Here is a 23338-nt window from a genome sequence, read left to right as displayed (position 1 = left end):
GACCTTGAGTGCGCGGCCGCCCGCAGGACCCGGGCTGTCCTAGGCTGTGCCGGTGTGCACCGGGCCACTTTGGCGCCCGTTTCTCGCCCTAGTCCCCGTCGGCCGAAGTGGCGTGCTCTCTCACGGTCTCAGAAAGTCAGCGCGCAGCCGCTCCCCGGTGTTAGTGTCCGAGCGGAGCGCCGAAAGCGAGGGGAAGGATCAGGCGATCGCCGCGACAGCCCGCGCCGGGGGTCCTGCGGCGCCATCTCACCCCCCCTGCGGCCCACGTGGGTGGAGGTTTCCAGAAGAGCCGCGGCACCGCGCGTACCCTCGTTCCCCGCCGGCCCGGTCCGCCGCCGCCCCGCCATGCTCAGCGCCAGCCGCGCCGCCGCGCGCCTCCCTCTGCTCCTGCCGCGCGCCGCCCCCGCCCCCGCGCCCCCCGGGCTGGCGCAGGTGCGCGGGGGGCGACCGGGGCCGCTGAGGGACGGGGGGGGCGAGGGGGGGGGTGGGGGGGGCCGCTCTCAGCCTCCGAGTGCCGGGCCCGGGCCCGGGCCGCTGGCCCTTGGGATGTCTCGGTCCTGAGGAGATTTTATTGAGAAAACGGTTAATCGGGGCGCAGGGCGTAGCAGCAGCCGGTGGGTGAGGTGGGGAAGGCGCCCCGGGAGCGTGCTCCGCGTGCCGGGGTCTGTGTTCAAGGAAGTTTATAGTAAGATTGCACAATTCCTCACCCACCGTCTGAAAATGATAGCGGAGATGGGGCGGGACGGGACGTGGAGGCGGTTTGTGAACGGGCACGAGCGCCAGGCCCGGCAGCCCCGAGCAGGCCTCTGCTCCGGCCGCGGGGCTGGCCCGCTCCCTCCCGGCCCTTCCCCCTTACCCGCGCACGGGGCGCGGCTAGGCCAGGTGTCTCAAAGAATTAGCAAAATATTCGTGTCTTGGTGTGGTCCTGCTTGTCTTAAGGTGTTTTGTTAAAATCTCACTCTCAAAACAGAAAAAGGGGTAATGCTTTTGGGCTTCTCCAAGATACTGACTTGCACGTGCAAAGTTACGGCCACTGCAAAAAGCTTAAAAGAGTAGCTGCAAAATCTCGACTGCAGATTCTTCAAGGGATGTAGTAGATCATTTGCTGCTGACCACGCATAAAGCTTGGAGAAATGGGGTTAATGTTTATCTGCTGCTGTTCATTCAAAGCTGAAGGTTCAGAGTCAATTACTGAAATGTTTTTTGACTGGTGATGTATTTGTAGACTGTTTTGTTTGAGGGAAACAGCTTATTTCTGGTAATAGAGATCAAGGTTATGCCAGATGAGGAAGTGTAGTAATTAGTTTTTTATGGTAATCTGAGTCTTTATCAAATTCTTCCTTAGTTTGCAATTAAATTTTTGAAAACTTGTAGAAGGGCTATGTTGCTTCCGAAGTTGTTTACCTTTGAAAGTCTTGGCTTGAAGATCCCTTAATGTTTAAAACTGAATTTTCATTAGAACGTCTTCATTTTGTAGACATTCTGGAATGGCCTCAGTCAAAATGTTCTCAGAGCAGCATCCAGCAGAAAATACGCGTAAGTATTTCCTTGTTTTTTCATGTTTGGCCGTTTGAGATTTACATCTACTCTCCTCCTGATACCAGAACCGATTGTGGAGTCAGAGGTGGGCTGACAGAGTAAAACCAGCAAGATAAAACCAGAACCTATGCATGTAACTTTTCTAAGACTGTTTCCTTCTCTCTTGTGTTTTTTTCAGGGGAACTTTAAGAACTGTTCTTCCCCTGTTCTCCCACCAACAGTAGCATCAACAAAACATGGATCATTGAGATTTGTTTGATTTAAAACAAACAAAAGAAACCCAAACAAAAATACAAAACAAACAAAAAAATACCCCAAACATTGATGGAACAAATTGTTTTACACTGGCATGAAACAAGAGTGATGCAGGGCTCCATTTCACTACGGATAAAGTTTATTTCAAACAGCTCATGCATTTTAATCACTTGTTTTTCTTGTTGAAAGATAATGGGTAAAGAGTAGCAGTTAGTTGTGTAACTTAGTCAGATGTTTTGTGGCTGATGCTGATTCAGGACACAGAATGGGAAATGTGTTTGTGTTAGGAAAACTGCCCAGTTCTGGTTAGCACAGAGAAACTGAGCAGTTGCACATTTCCAAGATCACCACTTTATGGTATTTGAAGTGGAGGTAGAGCGACTTAGCGCCTTGGGGAGGGAGAGGCTGAGAGCCTGGCAATAAACATGGTCCTGCTCTGCCTTCAGGATGCTTTCTCCATCCCAGAACATGGCTTTGTTTATAAGGCAAAGGTATGATACAGGAGTTTGCTCTAGCCTTGAAAGGGGTAATACACCCTTCCTAGAAAGGAGGAGGTTCAAATTTGTCTTTTGTAAGAACCACTTCCATTTTCCAGAATTAATTTGTTGCTCCTCAGGATCAAAAAGTTATCTCTGGCTCAGAGAACCCTGCATGGGTTGAATAATTTTTTATCTTTGTGTATTCTTTGTGCTAAGCAATGATAAATAAACCAATACAATTTATTATTAGCATTTTGACTCTGGGTGGATGTTTTCAAACAAGTGTGAAGGTCAAAGGTAACCCAAAACAAGGCCTGTCTGTGTAGGGACAGAATTAGTTATGACGTTGTTTTATGTCAAAATCTTAAGGGATGTTGAGAATATATGTAGTACAGATTATTCTGGGGAAGAATAATACTTTATATGGTTACTTAAACAAGTGAGGATTTACCTATAAGTGATGTGATTGAACACAGAGGCATAAGGTTAAGTTCCTGTGTAAGAGTCAGAGAACACCTGAGGTCAGAATACAATGTGTATTTGCTTCAGCATCTAGTGAAAAACCACTTTGTCCTGTCATCAGGGTAGAAAGTTATTTTGCTATTTAGTTATTTTCCTTTAGTGGTAATTTTATTTTTCTCGTAATATGCTTTACAGCTCAGAAGCAATTAAAGGTGCCGTTATTGGAATTGATTTGGGTACAACAAACTCCTGCGTGGCAGTCATGGAAGGAAAACAAGCGAAAGTAAGTAAAAAATGAATACCAGCTTGCAGTAACGTTATTAGAAGTGGAATGTCCAAACTTAGCATTCCTGAAGGCAATGCTTTTTGATGGCACCCTGTTACATTTTTTACACAGGTGCTGGAAAACTCTGAAGGCGCCAGGACAACACCTTCAGTTGTTGCGTTTACGGCGGATGGGGAGCGCTTGGTGGGAATGCCGGCAAAGCGGCAGGCGGTCACCAACCCACACAACACCTTCTACGCCACCAAGCGCCTCATCGGGCGGCGCTTTGACGACTCTGAAGTGAAGAAGGATATGTAAGTGAGGGTGGAAAGCAATTCTACTACCAGCAGGAATGCAGAAAATACAATGCTGTATAGCATGACGGGTGGTGTTTTAAAATATAACCCTCTTCTGGGTGAAGTAGCTACGCCCTGATGTCTCAGAGTGTCATTGCTTATGTTCTGAGGGCCAGGCTGTATTTTGCTACGTTAGTTGCTGGTCATCCTAAGGTTTTTGGAGAAGAATTAAAAAGCCTTGCTGGTGCTGTGCAGAATGGTCAGCATCTACCAGTGAAGGCTTTTCTCATTCTTGAGGGTGTTCACAATTAAAGCTGTATGATTACAATTAAATGATATAGCTGATTAAAAGCAGTAGTATATTTGAAATTCTGGGACTCCCTGGTTCTGAGGCTGATGTTGGCAAGTTCAGTATTTTTTGTCTAGAACTTGCGTGTGTTCATCTGCTGATGCTAACTGTAGGGTTTTGTGATGTATGCTGATACAGAAATTGAGTGTGGAATACTTCTGTTTTTTAGTAAGAACGTTCCATTTAAAATTGTCCGTGCCTCCAATGGTGACGCCTGGGTAGAGGCTCATGGGAAACTCTATTCTCCAAGCCAGATCGGTGCCTTCGTACTAATGAAGATGAAGGAAACTGCAGGTTGGTATGGTTTGTGCAGTCTGTGCCCACAAGTGTGACCTTGGTGCTGGGCCATGATGAGGGGAAGGAGGGGAATCCTTGTATAGCAGGCTGTGGAAGGGTACAGTGGTGGGCTGTTAGGAAGATCAGTGCTTCCCTCAATCTTGGAGCTTTGGTAAGATATTAGTGCTTTATTTCAAACATACTCTTACCAAAATTGAATACCGATTGAGTTGATACTCAGTTTGAATTGAATTGAATGCACACTTACTCAGAAGGGGGAGCCCCTTTCCTTGTAAGCTGCAGTCCCTGTGCCTCCCTGGCTGCAGCTGAGCAGGGGCTGTGGCAGCCAGGCTTTTGAGGGGCTTTGTTCTTACCTGCTAGATACATAGCAAGAAAGGGAGTGTTGAAGGGACCTGGTTTTTGGGCTGAATTAATAGCTTCTTAGCCGGTGGTGACTTTAAATCTCCACTAGGGGATAATATCCATTGGCCTGGAGAAATACTTGTTTCTTTTCAATTTCTAATGTGGTTTTTGAGTATAATACATAGAGCTAATAGTCAGTAGTTGCCTCCCACAGCCTTGTTTGGTAAAGGTTGTGCATCCAGTGATAAGTGTTTGGAGGCCAGGACTAAAGGTTGTTACTGAAGCTTCATCCAAAGCTATTTTTTTTTGACACTTACTAAAGCTCCACCCAAGAGTAAAATATGAGTATGTGGTACGTGAGCATCTAGGTGTGATGAATCTGACTTCCTCGTGAGGATGGTGTTCCTCTGCCTTGAGCAGGGGTCTGCTTCCTGTAGGTCTGCTGGCTTTTGGCCTGGATGCTACATGAATTCAACTATGGAATGGTCTGGCTTTGCAGGCAGCACAGAATAATGCAGTGTGTAAGGTCTGTGCATTGCTAAGGCATAGGCATAAGTCCTGTCTGTGCATTCTCACTGCATCATGCGCATTCTTATTTTTAGCAGTTCTGAATCTGCATTTGATAACATCCTTCTCTCTTTTTCAGAGCAGTTTAGGGTGCAATACATATTTTTCTTGACTTGCTGTCTCAAATGCTTATAAAGTTATATACACTATTCGTACTGTATAAATGTTACCATCAGCAGGCTCTATAAACAGGATGAAAATGAGTAAGTTTTAAGTGCATCACATGTTGCACACTCCAAAGAAATGGAAAACAACTTCAGTCTCACACACTAAAATGACAAATTAAGCTCTCGGATTAATTCTCACTCACTAGTGGCATCCAGTCAGTGATTGAATCGTGGAGGTGCTTTGCTGTTCTGTCAGAAGTCCACAAACTATTCCGTGAAGGGCTTGATTTCTGCACAGCCCCCTCTGCATCTTCCCAGAAAGCAGCAAGTTCTTAGGCAGCGAGACTCTTCTGTTCTTAGTTCAGGAAAATTATTTCAAACTACATAATAATAACTTCGTGCTATTCTTATCTTATAAGCATAACTTTCTGTTTTGTCTTCTCTTCTAGAAAATTACCTGGGACATTCAGCAAAGAATGCTGTGATCACAGTCCCTGCTTACTTCAATGATTCTCAGAGACAGGTATTCAAGCTGTAAAATTTTTTTGGCTTATAAATTGCATTTAGTTTCAGTAGTCAGCACTCTTCCTCTTTTTTCCTCAGGCTACAAAAGATGCTGGGCAGATTGCTGGCTTGAATGTTTTGAGGGTGATTAATGAGCCAACCGCAGCTGCACTTGCCTATGGTCTGGACAAGTCTGAAGACAAAGTGTAAGTGCCTGTTCATAACACCTACCCTCTCTTAAAGAAGCATACTGTAATTTGCTTTGTAAATGCCTCTTCTGCTTTCTGTTTTTTAAAATCATTGGTTGGAATTCTGCCAAAATAGATTTACAGCTGTGAGTCAGTGCTGTGTAATGTCACCTCTGTTCTGTGCCAACCATACTTGTTAAAGAAAGTGAGTTCATAACTTGCAGCTACAACTTCATTATCAAAGCTGAGTGTCAATGTAATTACCTTCCTGGTAGCAGTGATGGGTGTGGCGAAGGACAGCTGGGTGAGAGGCTGTGGCTGCTGGTGCTGAACTGTAGCCCAAGAGATACGCTGAGGTTTGGTGCCTCGTATCCACAGCCTGCGTCTTCTTCCCTGACTGCATTCAGCCTTCTGTCAACGTCAAGGGTGGTTATATAAATGCAGGGGGTTTGTTACAGGTTTTGTATTTCTGATGTGGATTATAGTGCTATGAAAGTCACATGTTTTGAAAAACATGTTTCATAATGGTTCTGGTGTCCCTGCCCTTGTCATTGGATGTGAGTGGGGGTTTTTTTTTGAAGAAAGAAAAACTGCCCTCTGAAATAATGGGCAAGGTTAAGCATCGTGTAGCACGTTTTTCAGAGAAGACTTCCACGTGGACTCAGAGTGCTCAAGGAATGTGCACACTGTGCAATTTGTTTACTGTCTTTAGAGAGAAGCTTTTAACTTTTGTGAACAGCGACATGAATTCTTCACACTTCATCTCCTGAGGAGAATGATTTTTGAGCCACACAACTTTTATCTAGGAAGTAATGTTTTTCTGTATCTGTCCTTGTAGTATTGCAGTCTACGATTTGGGTGGTGGCACTTTCGATATTTCCATTTTGGAAATCCAGAAGGGAGTCTTTGAGGTGAAGTCCACCAATGGTGACACTTTCTTAGGTGGAGAAGATTTCGACCAGGCTTTGCTACAGTATATTGTTAAAGAGTTCAAGAGAGAGGTAAGGTATCTCATCAGAATTCAATCTTGTGTGACACTGTATTTCAACCTCTCTTAACTTATATAGAAGAATGGGAGTTTTCTTAAATTGTAGGACTTGGTTTGTAATCTATGGCGCAGCCGAAATTTAAGAGTATTGAACACGTGTTAGCCTGTCTTCCAGTTCTTACACTTGTTTTCTTGAGGTGGACTGTACCTCTCCTGGAAGACGTAGACTGGCAGGACTTCTTTTTCCCTCTAGTGTAACAGGACTACCCTACACATAGTCTGCTTACTTTTAGTACTAAAAATCTGTGGTCTGACTGAATGTGTCAGCACAGATGCATACAGTACAGGGTTGGCTGTAGGAAACTGCACTGTAATTCCATCTCCTTGGCTAATTCAGTCTTGCCTTTATATTCTGTGATGCAGCAGCTTTTCCAAGCTTTGATCTGTAACTTACTGTATAATCACTGCCAGAGCAGAGAGGGCTAGCAAATGTTTTTGAAATGCTAAATACATTTGCCAGAAGTGAGAGAGAGGAGCAGAAGTGTACATATCAGCCTGTATCTCTACAAGCATTTTGCAGTCAGGAGTGATAGGAAGGTGAACTGCGGTGCAGAAGAGCTCTCCATGACTCCTGTGCAAAAGCTGAGTCTGTTAACCCATATTGTTTGTCGCTTAGATGGGCGTTGACCTGACTAAAGACAACATGGCCCTTCAAAGGGTGAGAGAAGCATCAGAGAAAGCGAAGTGTGAGCTTTCATCATCTGTGCAGGTAGGTGGCTGGGTTCAAAGCAGTCCAGTAAAACATTGTAATACGCTGAGGTTTGCATTACTTTTGTTAACAAAGCTCTAGGAAATTGCTACTTTTTTCTTGTGGTAGAACAAGCTTCTGTAAAACCAAATGGCATCACTTCAACAGAAAGTCCTTTAGCAGGGTAGACTGTTTAGGAGCACAGTTAGTTGTCAGAAGCCAGGAATGTTAGCGGGTGCTGGGTTTTGCCTGCCTTCTGGCACCATGTTTTCTCATCTTGCAGAGAATGTGACCTTGTTCCCAACTTACCATGTATTTCAGAAGTATGATGGACATCAGGGAATTTAGCTGCAGCTAGTACTGCTGCGTTACTACAAGTACTTGCAGCTTTGTGCAAGCAGTTACAAAATCTTGGTGCTATTCATTCCACTGAAACGGCTAATTTGTCTAATAAATCATTTTTCTAAAGGATCTTTATTTATTCGCCTATAGAAGAGTTGTCTAGACAATGGGCAACGTATACCCCTTTTTTTCCATCTGCTTTGTATATTAATGCATTCAAGCATGTTCTTTATTCCCTACTGAATAAGGAGCTGGAGAAGCAGCAAGTTGGGGGTGTAATAGTCTTGCCTAAGTGAAATTAAGGTCAATTATATAGTAATTGAAATGGGGACTCTGCCAGTTTCTAGGTTCTGAATAAACATATTTTTTTTGATGGTGGTCTTTTTGTTGGCCAGTGGGGAGCTCATAGCAAGGAGTTTAGGCCAGTCACAATGGATGCATAGTTCTGCCAGAGACATAGCAGGCTCTGTTTTACTAGCTCAAGAGTTGGCAAATACAGTCTGTTCATACCAGAAGAAACTGAATTCCTTAACTCTTTAGCAGTGAAAGGAAGACAGCTTGATTTTGGCCCTATTTTCCCATATTTTTGACTATGCTATTTATAAAGTGAATGCACACCTCTAGCCACATGGGTTTAGTTCTTGTTGTGTAAACTTAAATCTCTAGAGCTTAAAGCATTCATGTTTTTTATTGCTTTGATTTGTAGTATCTTTTTGATGTCAGCATGACTCAGCACTTGAACAAGATGGTTTCAGTATAAGATTTGCTTTAAAAATCCAGCATGCAAATTTGTAAGATCATTCACAAATAGCCATGAAAAGTGGGGATTATGATTCCTGGCACAGATGAACTTTGTGTTAAATGGCAGTGGACTGGCTGTTTAATATGAATCGTTTGCATTTAGAAAACAGTCATGAGTTATTTCCTTCAAGTAGCTTACTTTGTATGAAATGTTAATCATATGGCAGAATCTTTCAGAACTCTGGGCTTTCTTCTCTGTTGTGCTAAAGCAAGAGGATTAAGGTTGTCACTTCTAATGTTTCAGCTCTTATCTCCTGGCTATGATAGAAATTAAATTGTTTTTCTTAACAAGCAAAGACCTCAAAATGACACAATATTAAAATTGGAACTTAACAGTTACCACCATGAGGTGTGTAACAAAATAATTTTCCTCTCTCTCGTCTGAAATGTCAAACGTAGCAGTATGCCTGCTGCCACTTAAAGACTGGGCTGCAGAGTGAACGGGCACGTAGATGCTTCAGTACAGGCAGAACAGAACCTGTAACTTGATCTGAAACCTGTATGTAGCTGCCTTATTTTCCATTCCCATTTTTCACTCTGTGTCTGTTTCTGTGCTGCAGACTGATATTAACTTGCCATACCTTACTATGGATGCCTCTGGACCAAAGCACTTGAACATGAAGCTGAGTCGCTCGCAGTTTGAGGGGATTGTGGCTGATCTGATCAAAAGGACGGTAGCGCCGTGCCAGAAGGCCATGCAGGATGCTGAAGTCAGCAAGAGCGACATCGGTGAAGTCATCCTTGTCGGTGGCATGACCAGAATGCCAAAGGTATGAGATAAGTCCCTGTTACAGGCAAAGCTGGCCCAGCTGCCCAGGGCTTTCTGTTAGGGTGATCTGTAACAGAAAAGTTGGGAGTCTGGTCAGAGCTCCAGCAGCTGAAGGCCCTGGGAGTGGAGCAGACGTGCTCAGTAGTCACATGAAAGCAGTGGCCAGGGACTCTTACCCTGTTCAATTAGCTCAGCTTGGATCTGGGGCCTGTAGCTGGGTTGCACTTTACAAAGACAAGTGGGAGGTATCAGGAGTTGAAAACTCAACTTGACTTTCCAATGTGGACCGAACATAAGCAGCGTTGTTGAGATACACAGGGTGGTTTCTCTTGTTGTGGACTTCAGTGTGTGATAAAGGCACACTTCAATAACCTATCAGTAATCTTTGCCTTCCAGTGGATTTCCTCCCCTCTGTAGCACGCTTACAGCAAGCTGTGAAGAAACTGCACAAGCAGAATGGCTCTGTTACCTGCTGGTTGTGTGTATTCGGCATGTTTGAGGCTGGGTGTTGTCAAGGATATTTAACGGGCTGTTCCAAACACTCGTTACCTAATACCTGGCCCTTGTGTTCTGTGGTGATAAGCACCAGCAGGTAACTTAGAAGCTTGCTCTGCTGACATGCACAGTCTTGCAGATAAGGCGCTGTCTGCTGGTGACTTACTATTCTTGCTCGTAGCAGGGCAGACTCCTGCTTAGCTCCCCTGAAGTCAGAGCTGAACATGTATGTACTCTGCTCCCTTCAAGGGTACAGCTTGTCCTTTTCTACAGAGATCATCAGAATCTCATTCCATAGGAATCAGTCAGGCTTGGACTGTTCATTTGCTGTTAAGACTTGTGATTTGCAGGTCCTTTCTAAGATAGTACATGGTCTTGTTTGGGATTGATTAGGGGTTTGGTGGGGGTTTTTTTCCTCCCTGTGTTAGATGAGCCTGGTGGTTGGAGGTGATAGTGGTGTGTGCAGAAGGTCACCCAGGCAGGGGAACCAGAGCAACAAGATAAACAGAAGCTGCTGCTCTGGCCAAAGCTCAAGTGGAGTAACTGTGCTGTACCTTCCCGAAGGCCCTGCTGTTCCAGCTGGGTAAACGGTGTGGTTAGCTACCTATGAAGTGATGAAAAACGCTTTTAGAAGTGGGGAAGCCCTTCCTGAAACGTTACGTGTCCTTTAGGGGTGGAAGATGGTACTTATACTGATTTTTTTTTTTATTTTTTTATTTACTTTTTTACTTTTTTACCCCTATTTATAACGCCCAGCATCTGGGGCTTTGAGCTTACACAATGCTTTCCTGCGTGCCTGTATTTACAGCTCTGGCTCCAAGGTCGGTGCTGGTACGTTGCACGCAGCACAGAGCCTTCTCTCATGTACGTCGCTGTGTTCGCTTCACCCTGCTAGGAGGGAACGTGCAGCCTTTGGAGCGCTCACGTGGCCAGTGTTCCAGGAAACGTACAGTGGGTAGTTAGAAGTAATGTTCCTTTTGTACTGTAAAATATGCCTCCAGAGGTAAAGACTTGCACTTAATTATATGCTCACACATAAAGTGTCTTCCTCTGTAATGAACACTCCCAGCAGACATCTCTTGGCTTAAGTGCAGAGCAGTTGGACATTGCTTACAGCAGTTTTCCAGGCGCATCACGCCCACCTGGGCTGATGTGTGCCGAGCTAGTGTACTCGGAGAGGAGGAACCAAGTCCCACACCCTTCTCTTGCAAGGCAGAGGGGCGGACTCTGGGCTGTGCTCTGGTGCAGACACCTTATTGCATTCTAGTCTGGATACTTCAGCAGTAAATCCGTGGCCATCATGAGCACATCCTTCTGAAAGGGCAGAGCAGTGAAAAGCTAGTAAGGCAGCTCAGACTGTCAGCTGACATAGCAAATCTACTTCTGGGGTAAAACTGCCTATTAAACAAAGAGTTTGAAAATACTTCAAACAATTCGGACAATTTTGTTTTTTTTCCTTATTACACACAAATAAAATGAACTGTCCTTCTGCTCTGGATTTTTTTTTTACCTTCCTTGTGCTCTGCATCCACAGTTGTACCGTCCTTGACAGCTGTGTTGTGCCCAGTGTTGGCTTGTAGAGCTTCCCAGGGAGCAGTCCTTGACTCCTGCTTGATAAGCATGGAGCTTTCCCTTCTGAATATGGCTGGGCTACATGAAAGGACTGATGTAGGTTGACTTGGAGCTGGCAAACTTAATTGAAAGAAAGCCTTCAGAGAAGGGGTTGTTTAGACTGAAGCAAGGGCACTGGAGAGGGTGCGTGGAAGATGGGGAATTAGAGAGCAGTTACAAGCCTGAAACTTAGTATTTCTGTCATGCTACAGGGTTACACGGCAGCAGGAGCATGAAGATACAAACCTGTAGCCATGGCTGGTGTGTTCTTGTGGCCGCAGCACTGGGTGGTAACGGTTCACTCTGCATATGAGCTGTGCTTTCTCTCCATTCAGGTGCAGCAGACTGTACAGGATTTGTTTGGCCGTGCTCCTAGCAAAGCAGTTAATCCTGACGAAGCCGTTGCTATTGGTGCAGCTATTCAAGGTGGTGTGTTAGCTGGTGATGTTACTGATGTGCTGCTGCTGGATGTAACTCCCCTCTCCTTGGGGATTGAGACACTGGGAGGTGTCTTCACAAAGCTCATCAACAGGAATACTACCATACCGACTAAGAAGAGCCAGGTACGAATTGACTCTAGATGGGTGGGTCTTTTGTGTGTTCTCACCCAGTGAAGGCTACCCAAAGCATCCCAGTAAATAGTCTTGTCTCCTCCTCATCTGGCAAGGAAAAGCAGCATAGAAATCAGGTTTAATATCAGCCACTGAGCATCTCCGTTGATTATTAGTGTGCCCAAGAGGGGAGGTAAGTTGAGTTAATGCGTGCCAAGATACCCCAGGATGTTTGTGGCCTGATCAGGACTGCAGTGCGTGTGCTGTGATGTTAACTGTCAACACATCATTCTGAAGAAGAATTGTGTGGAGACTTTCTGTAACTGAGCACCACACCCGTTTGAGACCACCTTTCTTGGTTTGCATGCCTTGAAAGGGATTATTTTTTTTCCTGTGTAAGGCCTTAGACTTGGGTGTGCTCCTTTCTTTCACTTTGCCTTGTCTGGGTTTGCTACTGTGTGCTCTTACTGATAACGCTTGTTCTGTCTGGGGCATGGGGTTGGGGCAGGAGCTGTGCTGCTTCAGGAGATGTTTTGGTTATGTGGCTGGCAGCCTGCTGCTGGCATGGCATTACCAGTTCTAGTGTGCATTTAGGACAAGATGCTGGTGAGCTTGGCTGTTGCTAGTCTTGGTGCCTTAGTGTTTTGTTAGAGGAAAAGGGGAACAACCAGCATTTAATGATTCTTTATCTCTTCCAAGTAGCTTCTCTTTATTCTTGTTTAGTCAGCTTGTAACTGCATCAGTTCACGTGATGCAGTTTACTGGCTATCCAGTAACCTTCTGTTCCTTTTCCACAGGTGTTTTCTACAGCTGCTGATGGGCAAACTCAGGTGGAGATTAAAGTATGTCAGGGAGAGAGAGAGATGGCTAGTGACAACAAACTTCTCGGCCAGTTCACATTGGTATGTTGGCTACTCAGTATTCACGACCTTAGACTTGACCTTCTTTGAGAAGTTTAAAACCTTCTCCATTTCAGTTGACCCCTGAAGGTAGTGTTGAGGGGGATTCATCTTACAGAAGACATTTGACCCTATTTGTAGTAAAAGAGCAGTTTCTAAAGGCACAGCCTGATTCTGGGACAGCCTTTCAGTGACAGGGGAGCAACCAGCATTTAAGAAGGAGCTCGAAGTTTCTAAGCAGCCTTCTGTGGCACAGGGGCTGCTGCAGCTTTAGGGCCTGGTCACCTAAAAGAGCTGTCTTTGCTTCTGGGCACAGAGAGCTAAAAGAGCTCAGTAGTACCAGGTCTGTGCAGCAGATAACCTGAATGCTGGCCTTTCCTCTGGTGTTGCAAAGACAAGCCTTGAAGCAGGCTCCATGATGCCTGTAGTCCCTAGGGCGACCCATTTCCAGCCTTTTCTGTGAGCGCCCATGGAACTGCCCTGCTTACTGGAGCACAGATGAGCTCCAGGGGTTCATGTGCGCAGCATGTGGCTGCCTAACCAGCTCCCTGCACATAATTGACTTGGTCCGTGCTGTCAAAGTCTGACACTGTTACAATTCTTTGTCCAAACTTGCTGTTCCTAGGAAGAGTCCCACTGAAAGGAAGGGCTTTGCCTTTCTTTTGTACTTTTGAAGGAAGTTGTACTGCCTGCCACACTCTTAAAATGGTAGCCTCAGAGGTAGTCAGTGCAGTCTAGTTACATCCAGAACTGAGGAAATCGAGCATCCTGCCATGTCCACGTCCATGGTGGCTTGTTTAGCAATAAAGCAGAAACCAAACTTGGGCGCGACCTCTTGTAGTTTCTGTGCGCTTGTCCTGGATAAAAATCTGTATCCTGTTAAATCTGTCAAGATACTACTAATTCACCTCATGATACCAACAGGTATTTCAAGGACTTGGCTGTGAGGCTTAGGTAAGGGTTGGGGGTTAGTTAAGGGTTGATTCAACTGACAGATCACCAAGATAACATGCCCAACACTGTACCCCGAGCTGATGGCTAAGCACTTCTCGTTCTCAGGTTGGGATTCCTCCGGCGCCGCGAGGAGTGCCCCAGATTGAGGTCACTTTTGACATTGATGCGAACGGCATCGTTCACGTGTCAGCCAAGGATAAAGGCACTGGGCGTGAACAGCAAAGTAAGTGCTCTGGGATGCTGCCTTGGGACGAGGGGGAAAGGTGTGGAGCAGTGGTGGTGCCATAGCACGTGGGGCACTGAGGGGACTCCAGTGCTGCCTTGATGAGCCTCCCCACAGCCCAGGCGTGGGGACTGTGCAGCATCTTCCTTGATTAAGAGTGAGGATTCACAAGCAATCTGTTGCCAGTGCAGCATAGATGCAGTTGAAGTCATCAGCCTAAGTGCCTCCTCTGGAAAGGAGGGCAAACAGTTACTGCCAAATGAAGTAGGGAGAGGGAGAAGGAGAAGTGACAACTGACCTGTAGCGTCATTTTAAGGACGTAAAGTTTGTGTAAACACATAGCACTCCACCCTCTCTGTTAGCCTGATGACAGACATTGCCAACAACGGATGCTCCCTCCTTGCCCATCAGGCAGAGATAAAGCATCTGCCTATGCCCAGGTCAAGGAAGCCCTCACTGGCAGGGTTTTACCATGTTCCAAGTAATTTTGCACTGTATGACAGTCCTTTCCTGGTCTTGCAGTCTGCTGTGATGGCCACAGCAGCGTGTTAGCAGAGTGCAGCTGTTTCCTGGGGTTCCCTGTATGTATCAGCCAGCCATGCCTCAGTCCCCAGAGAGCTGTTGGACGTATAGGTTGGCTAACAGAGGGCTCACCGGGTTTGTGGAGCAATGCTCCTGCTGCTTTATAGGAGTGTCCTGTGTCACTGAGGAGCTCAGAGCAGTGACGTTGTGCCCTGTGTTACCCTGAAGGGACAGAAATCGGGGTTTGGGAATCCAGCATCTTGTACGAGTTGTTCTTGAGCTGTGCTCCTGGGCGTGCTGCTCCTTTGGGAGTGCCCTCTGCTAACACATGAAGAGATTAGCGTCTGTTTGAGGCTGCCTGTGTGAAGGTGCCAACTTCTAAGGGAGAAATCAAACTAGGAAGATCTCTGTGGAATCCCAGGCATGTCACGTACAGCTGAACAGATCAGCCCTGTGCCAAGACCCTGTTTCGTTTCTAATTACTCCGTAACAAAGGTCTTGAAATTCAAGTATTCTGAAGCAGCAGGTATTTTTGTGAAACTACCTTGTTCTTTTTCATCCATTTAGGCTGGAAACATCTCTAAATAGCAGGAGGCTTGGGGACTTCAAGCTGTCAGTGTATTTTGCTCTGTAATGCAATGAAATGTTAGGCCCGGTGTTCTGGGGTAATTAACGACACAGTTGACATTTTCTGAAGCTCTGTTGTGGGCTCAGAAAATTAATTTGAAGCATTTATATGTTCCCTTGATACAAAATAGATCTCTTTTGTGCTGCTAACTGGGAAGCCTCTATACTGCCCTTCGGTTGTTTCTTGGAGACAACCACTTGAGCAATCAAATGCGTGCTCCAGTTAAGAAAAATACTGTTAAGTCTACTAGCAACTTGAAGGTATATGCTGCTCTTCACCGTACTGCTTGCCTTTTAGTGTAGATTTGTTTCCAAAAACACACTGCTTGTTCCTTTGATTTCCTTGTAGATTTTCCCTGTGTGGCAGCCTTCTAGCTCTGAGTAAATGTCTCCTGATAATAGGCAACCAGAATTTTTTAGCTGCCTATCTGTATGCAAGCATGTTCCTAATTGGAAAGCTGAGCTCCTCATACCACGTCTGCATCCAAAGGACACGTGTGTGTGTGTGTGTGTGTGTGTGTGTGTGTGTCTGTTTAGAGTTCTGTATTGTGCTATGGACAAGTACTACGTACAAAATTTACTTCTAATGAGGATCCTAATGTACTTTTTTTTTGAACTTCGCAAAATCCAGTATATTGGTCCTCTCTTTCCCAATGAAATTATGCTTTACTGCAGAACTAGCTTATGTCTGGGCTATATTTTTTGGCTTTTATGCACAATTGGAGAAAAACAGAGGACCTTCAGGACCCCACCTGTAGAATCATGTCATATTGTCTTATCCTGCAGCCTGGGCTGCTTTCCAACAGTGAAAGGAATCTCTGCCTTGGTAAAATGAATCCTTGTTTGGATTTTTTTTTTGGTTGGGTTTTTGCTGTTTTTTTTCATTTTCTGTTTTTAACCTGCTGGAATGCCTCTTTGGTTTGGGGCCTTTGTGTCCTCCTGTTTCCAGGAGGAATAACTGAAGAATAGTCAAAGTGACTCGTAGACCAGTGGACAGGAAGTGTCTGGCAGGGCTGGGGAGCTCATAGATCTAAGATGTCAGGCTTTTATCTTGCCAGCAGCATCACTGCCTCTTCAAAGACTGGCTGTCTTTGTACTGCCCACGGGGTCTTCACAGGTGCAGAGTCCCTGACCAAGGCTGCTGCTGTTGAGAGGTTTTGGGAAATAATACTCTCCTTTCCTCAAGGATGAGAGCACGTTCATTATTAATGCTTCTTCTCTAATGCAGTTGTTATCCAGTCTTCTGGCGGCCTTAGCAAAGATGAAATTGAGAACATGGTGAAGAATGCAGAGAAATATGCAGAAGAAGACAGGCGAAGAAAGGTAATGTGATCATGATGGTGTCGTAGCTAGTCGCATACCTGCTGGTTATTGCTGTTCTGTGCTCTTAACTGTGCCCACCTTTGAAGGAGCTGTCAGTTCTGGTCTGCGTGGTCTTGAGCTGTTTGTGCCGTTACCCAGAACATCTGCTTGCTTCCTTATATTCAGTTTACACTCCAGAGTTGCAAGAAGGTGTGTGCAGAGGCGTTTGGATTTTGGGTTTGGGTTGGGTAACTTGCCCTGTGTGACTAGCATTTTAATTCCTCCCTGAAGAATTCCTGGGACACGGAGGCAACAGTGAGCAAACTCACCTACCTATTACTCATGACAAACAACTTTGCAACTCTGGTTATGCTTTTTGTCATCAGTGCTCTTTACTGTTCACCTGACTGTTATCCAGGCTGTTTATTTGAAGCTAGGCTGCTGCAGCTGGGTTCTCACAGTGATGTTCCATTTAAATGGAGGCAGTATGGGGGTATTTAACCTACTTTCTCTGAGTTTATTCTAAAGCTTAACTTATAGAACCTGCCAAGCAAAGCTGCATCTCAGCTTCTTCCTTCGTAAGTGGGAAGTTGCTTTCCATAGTGCTTAAAGTCTCACTGTGGCATCTAGAATGCTACATGTATCTGAGCACAGTATTTGCCCTCAGCGCAGGTGAAGCCATCAGGAGGCGTTTGGAAACCTCACTGACTTTGCCAGGAAAAGACTGACATTTGCCATGATTGAGTGACTGAACCTGTGATATAAATAGGATCAATGGTTGAAACTAATTGGTTTAATGAGGGTAGTACTAATGAATTATGCTACTAAATATAGAGTGTTGATTTTCAAGCAGACACAGCACAGGCCTGCTCTGAGATACGGGACCAGCATATGTTTAGTGATTCGCTGAGACTGGCACACTGAATTGATCCACTTGGTGTTCTCTAGTCTGTAGAAACCTGTCTTGGGTGTTCAGGCAGTGCTGTAAACCTCACCCTCAGTAGTGAAGGGATCAGAAGAGGGCTGAAGGGGGGGAATGCATGGAATAAATTCATGTGAAGCAGCATTGCCTTGGCTCAGAACCTCTAAAGCCACGAAGTGTTGGCTTATTAGCATTTGTAGGTTAGGTGGAGAACCTTTAAAGACCTTGGTCTGAGTCCCACTGTTTAAATAACCATGTCATTGCCACGAAGCGTAGGTGGTGGCCTAGTGTTTGAAGAGGCTGCACTGAAAACTTTTTCCTGTTGCCTTACTTTGACTTTGTATCTTAAATTGCTGAATAAGTTCCTCCCTGTTGTAATCCTGAAGTGGGACTCATCTCTGTCCAGTGACCTATCAGATTAGGTTACTTTAAGTAACGCTCCTCTTTACTTGACCTACATGACTGTAATTGTCAAAATTCCCTCATTACACCTTTCTGATCATGGTTTTACTACCATGGAAGTATCATGAGTGTGTAAACAGAGTTATCACTCTGCTGGACTCAGCATCCTGCTGTTAACTTGGACAGCCCACAACGAGTGAAGGCATAGTGTAGAAACAAAATTATTTTTCATCAGCTTTCCACTGTAAGTGGTTAGTCTCCTGAGAATATTATCACACCCTTGTTCAGGTAGATTGTTCTTTCAAATGGAGAGGACTGGATGTCCCAGAGACTGTTGCTGATGAAATGGTTCATGGTGACACTGGGACTGAATTACGTCTCAGCAAGAGTACTGCTCCTCTGTACTTGCAGCCTACCCTGTCCCCTCTTGGTTGTCTTTGCAACAGTAATCTTAGGAAGGGGCATTTCTTACCTAGCACAGAAGGGTTTTTCCACTGCTGAGATGTTACAAGCATTTGTAATAAGGGGACATGAGTAAAAGAAGCCAGCATTTTAGTTGTCTCTAGTGCCCTTGTTGCTGAAGAGGCTTAAGAATACTTTCAAAACGCTCTGTTGCTTTCCCAAGGCGCAGAGCAGAGAGCTGTGCTGTCTCTGCAGTTGCTGGCTTTTTCAGTGGGCCAGCATTAGTTGCTTCTACTTGCAGGGAAGTGAGTTTGAGCGTGAAAGCATGAGGAGTGACTTGCATAGACTGCCTAGTGGGCTTTCTGGTGTCAGAACACATCTGGAAATGGTTTGCTTGCATTTCTTCTTGCCCCCTTGCCATTAAGGAAGGACCCTGGGTGGGAACTAGAATGGAGTTTGGCAGTTTGGGGGAAGAGGTGTCAGCTGCTAGTTCATAGGTGCGCAGCTGGTGTCACCAGGGATGTGTGCTGTAAGCCCTTACGAGCTCTCTTACCCAGGAACGCGTGGAAGCTGTAAACATGGCCGAAGGCATCATCCATGATACAGAGTCTAAGATGGAGGAGTTCAAGGATCAGCTGCCAGCAGATGAGGTAGGTAGTTTCTGATCCCCTAACAGTAAAGGCGGGTAAGATTTCTTACTAAATCTTTGCTCAGTTTCTCACTTAACTTGTAGCTGGCTCTGGCCAGCGGCACCAACTCTGTGTGTGTTTCCATGCTGTGGAAAGATGGCACAGTCATCGACTCTTCTGGTTTTTGCACTTGATGAGTGGGATGATGGGAGGATGTAAGGATATACTTAGAAGAACATGGCTTGGATAATAGCAAATATCCTATTTCAAAGTGTGAGTTCAGTGTCACTGAAGATCTGAGAGACTGGGAAGCCCTTAATGAAAGGCTTCTGCATGAATTATGCCCTTGACTTGGCCTTGCAGTGATTTGATAAGAACTGTACTGCGGCCTGTGTGAGAGCAGAGTTTTGCTCAAAAGTGAGAGATTATGAACAGTGCCTACCAGTGTATTAGCAGAGAGGCAAAGGCAAAGCTGCTGTGCAGTCCCGCAGTACATACACGGCACCCAAGAACTTGGAAGTAATGAAAATTACTATATCCACTGAACTCCCGTTTTTCTTCCGTATTTGGAGTGAAGTGGATATTTAGTATCAAAAGAGTGCTTTTCATACCACTCTAAGCGATGGCTTAATTTCTGCATTATGGCTTTCAAAAGCCAAGTTTAAAATGGATTCAACAGTCTTCCGTTTAACAACTCTCGGAAGCAGAATAAAAGAGCTCCTAGGGGCTCTGTGAGATGTTTGAGGGAACAAGATTATAGTTGATTGGTAAGTAGCCTCTGATCAGTTTAAATGCTGGTTTTCAGCCCAGCTCCTCTCTCTAGGATGAATATTGCCTGACTCTGTGTTTGGGATTATGACCACTGGAGTTTTCTCTCACAGGAGCAGAGCGCCTAAATCCCTGTTGCCTGTAGGGACTGTTCCCTGTAACTTTTTCGGGGCGGGGGGGGGGGGCGGGGAATACCAAAGGAAAGTGGGTAGTAGTGCTTGCAAGAAGCTCTTTGGGTGGAGATGTGGCCTGACACGGGCGTTGTCGGTCACCTTCCCTTCCTGCGGGTCTGAATGAGAACTCTGCCCGCGAACGCTGCTGAGCCCGCGCTGCCGGCGCAGCTGTCCCCCAGCGACCTTGCTTTGCCGGGCCTGCCTCTCCACAGGCTGCCAGTCTGACAGAGAAATGCCAGACTGTGTGGAGGGTTTGACAGATGGCTACAGGGGCTGCGATGAGACCGCATTGCTTTGGTTTGCCTCTCTGCTCCTTCTCCCACGTGCAACAAAAGGATTAAACAGGGTGGTGAACAGCCTTACTTGTTGGCTTTCTGACAGTGCTTTAAATATAGATGAAAACCAGCTTTCTTTTCCCTTTACCCTGGCTCCTGGGGTGACAGAGTCAGTGGTGAGGTGTGCCAGGGAGAGCAGCTCTCGTCCTTGGCGGGCTGTTCAGTCTCTGCAGGGCTTTCTGTCCTTGGCGCCTCTGCTGAGACTGCAAACAAGGGGACCGATTAATGCCAATTGTGGCACGTTTAGTGAAGTGGACAGGTGCCCATTGGGAACGGAGCACAGTCCTGGTCCCTGCAGACTGTGTGGCTCAGTTTGAGACTTAACTTCATGGCTTCTGGCAAAAAAGCAGTAGTTTTGCTGCGGCCAATATGTGGCTTAAATGACAGCAATGAGATTTAGTGAACAAATTGCAGGATTTCATCATGTTTGTTTGTGACTTATTTGCAGTGCAACAAATTGAAGGAAGAAATTGCTAAAATGAGGGAACTTCTGGCTCGTAAAGATACTGAAACAGGAGAAAACATCAGACAGGCAGCAACCAGCCTGCAGCAAGCTTCCCTGAAACTCTTTGAAATGGCATACAAGAAGGTAGGTTCACAGTCATTTCCATTTGACAGCCCTCAGATGGGAAGGGCTGAGTCAGGACACCAGATGGGTAGGTAAGAGCTGTGCTCGGAGGTAGCACTGAGTCTCAGTGCAGCTCCCTCTGAGTGACACTTGCTGAAGGAGCAGCTGTAGAAAGTCAGGTACAGTTGAAGACCTGGAATCTTGGCCATCCTGCCGTGGGTAGCCTGCCTCCCAGGCCGTGTGTTACGTTACTGTACGGCACCGTGTGGGAAAGTGCTGGAAGCTCTTACTAAAGAGCATCAAGAGCACGAACAGAGCTTTCCCTTAGGTGTGTAGAGTGCCTAAAGAAGTGAAGTAATGTCTGGACTTACTTTAAGGATGATTTTAAAACAGACTTCCTGTTCAGTCTGCCTAAAATTACAGTAGTAGGGCCGTTGGGACTTTCTTCTCAGTCTCCTTCCCAGTGAAAGGCCCACCCATTTGAGCCCTCCCGGGAAGCCTCCCAGGATGGAAGTGGCACTCTCTGCCCAGGTGACCTTGGTGGTGCTAAGCTCTCCTTGCTGTGGAAAGCTGCTTTTCCGTTGTCAGGCTGAAAACGTTCAGTGCTGCAATGTAAGCTTGTTAACATCCACTGGGAAAGTGTAAATAATGGGAAGATTCCTCCCTCTTAGTAGCAGTCATGCAGAGATGAAGATTGTTTCCATTCTCCAGTGGACAATTACCCTGTTCACTGAGGGAAGGGTTTCTTCAGTCTACAACTCACCTAAGCAGCTAGCTAGGAAAAAAATGTAACAACAAAATGCTTCTAGACTACAACTAATAAGCCAACTCTTTCACAGATGGCCTCTGAGCGAGAGGGTTCTGGAAGTCCAGGGGATCAGAAGGAAGAGAAGCAATAAGAAGTCTCTGTCTTGCCTTGACTAGAGTATGAAGAAGAGGTCGATTTTCTTGACGCTTGGGAGAGAAAGGACCTTCCTGAGCAGCAGTGGGCAGAATTCAGACTTACTGTGTTTTTGCAGTATTCTATATATAAAATTCTTTAATGTATAAACTTAGTGATGTGTCTGCTAGATAAATTGTCACTTGATGAAAGTTAATTCATGCCAGATGAAGTCCTAAGTGTTTGGCCCCGTGGTATTCGACTGAGGCACCTGGGGACTCGCTGATCATTTATTTCTGATACTTGACACAATGGTGTACTAAATCTGATATCAAAGTTTGGAAACCATGTCGCTGAATCGCAGGGTGGAGATGGAAGTCCTGCTGGAACTGGGAGGAGAATAACATCTGTATGGGCCCTCCTTGTGGATCTGAGTGCTTGTGAGCAGGCAGTGAGGCTGGTTACATTGCTGGAGAGCATCCTGATCTGCAGCTGCGTTAGTACCCTTGTTCTGAAGGAGAGGGGTTACTTCAAATTTAGGTGTAACATTATTTCTCACAAAAGAGGCTATGTGGAAGTTAAATACTTTGCTCGCCTGAGCCTTCTGCTCCATCCTGTGTCTGTTCTCTGCTTATGGTAAAACAATTTCCTTAGTAATAAAACTGTTATTGGATCCATTCTGGATTTTTTTAAAATAAAAGCTGAAAAGTGTCCAACATGGAGTTCTTGGTCTCCTGGCCTTTGATGGAGAACATGAGCATGTTAACTGCCTGTGAGAGCTCCTGGCAGGGGAACAGTCAGCCAGCTGTGGTGGCAGCAGCTTTCTGGAATTTGTGCTTCATTCACACGCAAAAAGAAGGTGTCGGTATCCAGAAGGCATCTGTCCCTTTGGAGAGTCACTGCTGCGCTCACACAAGGTGCCGGGAAGTCCTGCTGTGATCTGCAGCAGCGGTGGGACTTCACCTTCAGGCACTCTGCTGGGGCCCAACCTTCACAAGCAGGCTGCTGCTTCGAGCAACCATGTCTTCCAAGGTGGTGCAATCTCCTTGCTACAATACATTTCCTTTTATTCTGTCTATTTAGTTTCCTAAATAAGAGAAGCTATTAGGGAAGGCTACAGGTCCTGACGCTGTGAATTTTTAAGTTACGGACTGGAAGGGACAGCGACACTGCTTTAGACACTGAGCTGTGCAGCAGTCTCAGCAAGGAGGCCTGGAAGCAGCTTCCACTCCAGAGTAAATCAGATTAGCCCCTTGAAGGGGACAGAGGAGGGGGAAAAAAGCTTTACAGAGAGTAGCGAGTGATCTGTCAAGTGAGAGGGAGCTTGAAGCATTTTGGCCTGGGCATAGAAGGTGTGAGGAAGGGCCCTGGTGCAGCCATAGGTGCCCAGCCAGCAGCATGCTGGGTGTGCCACGGTGGGGGAGGCAAGCGTGCAGGGGGGTCTTAACAGCAATTTGGAGTGTTAAGCTGCCTTAGTGCAGGTGGGCTGGGGATTTCCAACCCAAAATTCAGTGCCTTTCTTCAGCAGGGGAGTTAGTGGGGTCTCGGGCTCCTAACTGCTGTGGCTGAGGTGGCTAGCAGAGTGCAGTGTGGCATGCCAGCCTCTGGGGCTTTCATCTGCCTGGTTGTGTGGATGTGGGGCTTCAGCAAGTGGCCAGGTGGTTACAAATCCACTGTCTGTGGGTTCAGGTCCTGTTGCGTTGGCGTTTTTTTAAGTGGCAGAGTTTTTATTTGTCCCAGGCAGATCATGGCAAGCTGACACATACTTTGCTCGTGT

The 23338-nt window shown here is 45.9% G+C and overlaps 1 protein-coding gene and 1 non-coding gene across 2 annotated transcripts; both read left to right on the top strand.

Moving 5' to 3' along the window:
• The first annotated feature begins 48 nt into the window (after window positions 1-48).
• HSPA9 (heat shock protein family A (Hsp70) member 9) lies at window positions 49-22283 on the top strand. Its single transcript, XM_074838104.1, has 17 exons — window positions 49-432; window positions 1478-1536; window positions 2931-3018; window positions 3133-3314; window positions 3815-3939; window positions 5408-5481; window positions 5562-5668; window positions 6489-6651; window positions 7315-7407; window positions 9090-9299; window positions 11740-11967; window positions 12753-12857; window positions 13914-14031; window positions 16409-16503; window positions 18766-18858; window positions 20562-20702; window positions 21521-22283. Exons 1-17 carry the CDS (start codon window positions 346-348, stop codon window positions 21578-21580), a joined length of 2028 nt encoding a protein of 675 aa, XP_074694205.1. The 5' UTR covers window positions 49-345; the 3' UTR covers window positions 21581-22283.
• On the top strand, window positions 12216-12287 carry LOC141929543 (small nucleolar RNA SNORD63). Its single transcript, XR_012625057.1, has one exon. It is a non-coding gene; the product is annotated as a small nucleolar RNA SNORD63 (small nucleolar RNA).
• Window positions 22284-23338: the final 1055 nt, after the last annotated feature.

Source organism: Strix aluco, chromosome 13 (assembly GCF_031877795.1).
Source record: "Strix aluco isolate bStrAlu1 chromosome 13, bStrAlu1.hap1, whole genome shotgun sequence".
Taxonomy (NCBI): Eukaryota; Metazoa; Chordata; class Aves; order Strigiformes; family Strigidae; genus Strix; species Strix aluco.
This window is presented reverse-complemented; position numbering and strand designations above follow the sequence as displayed.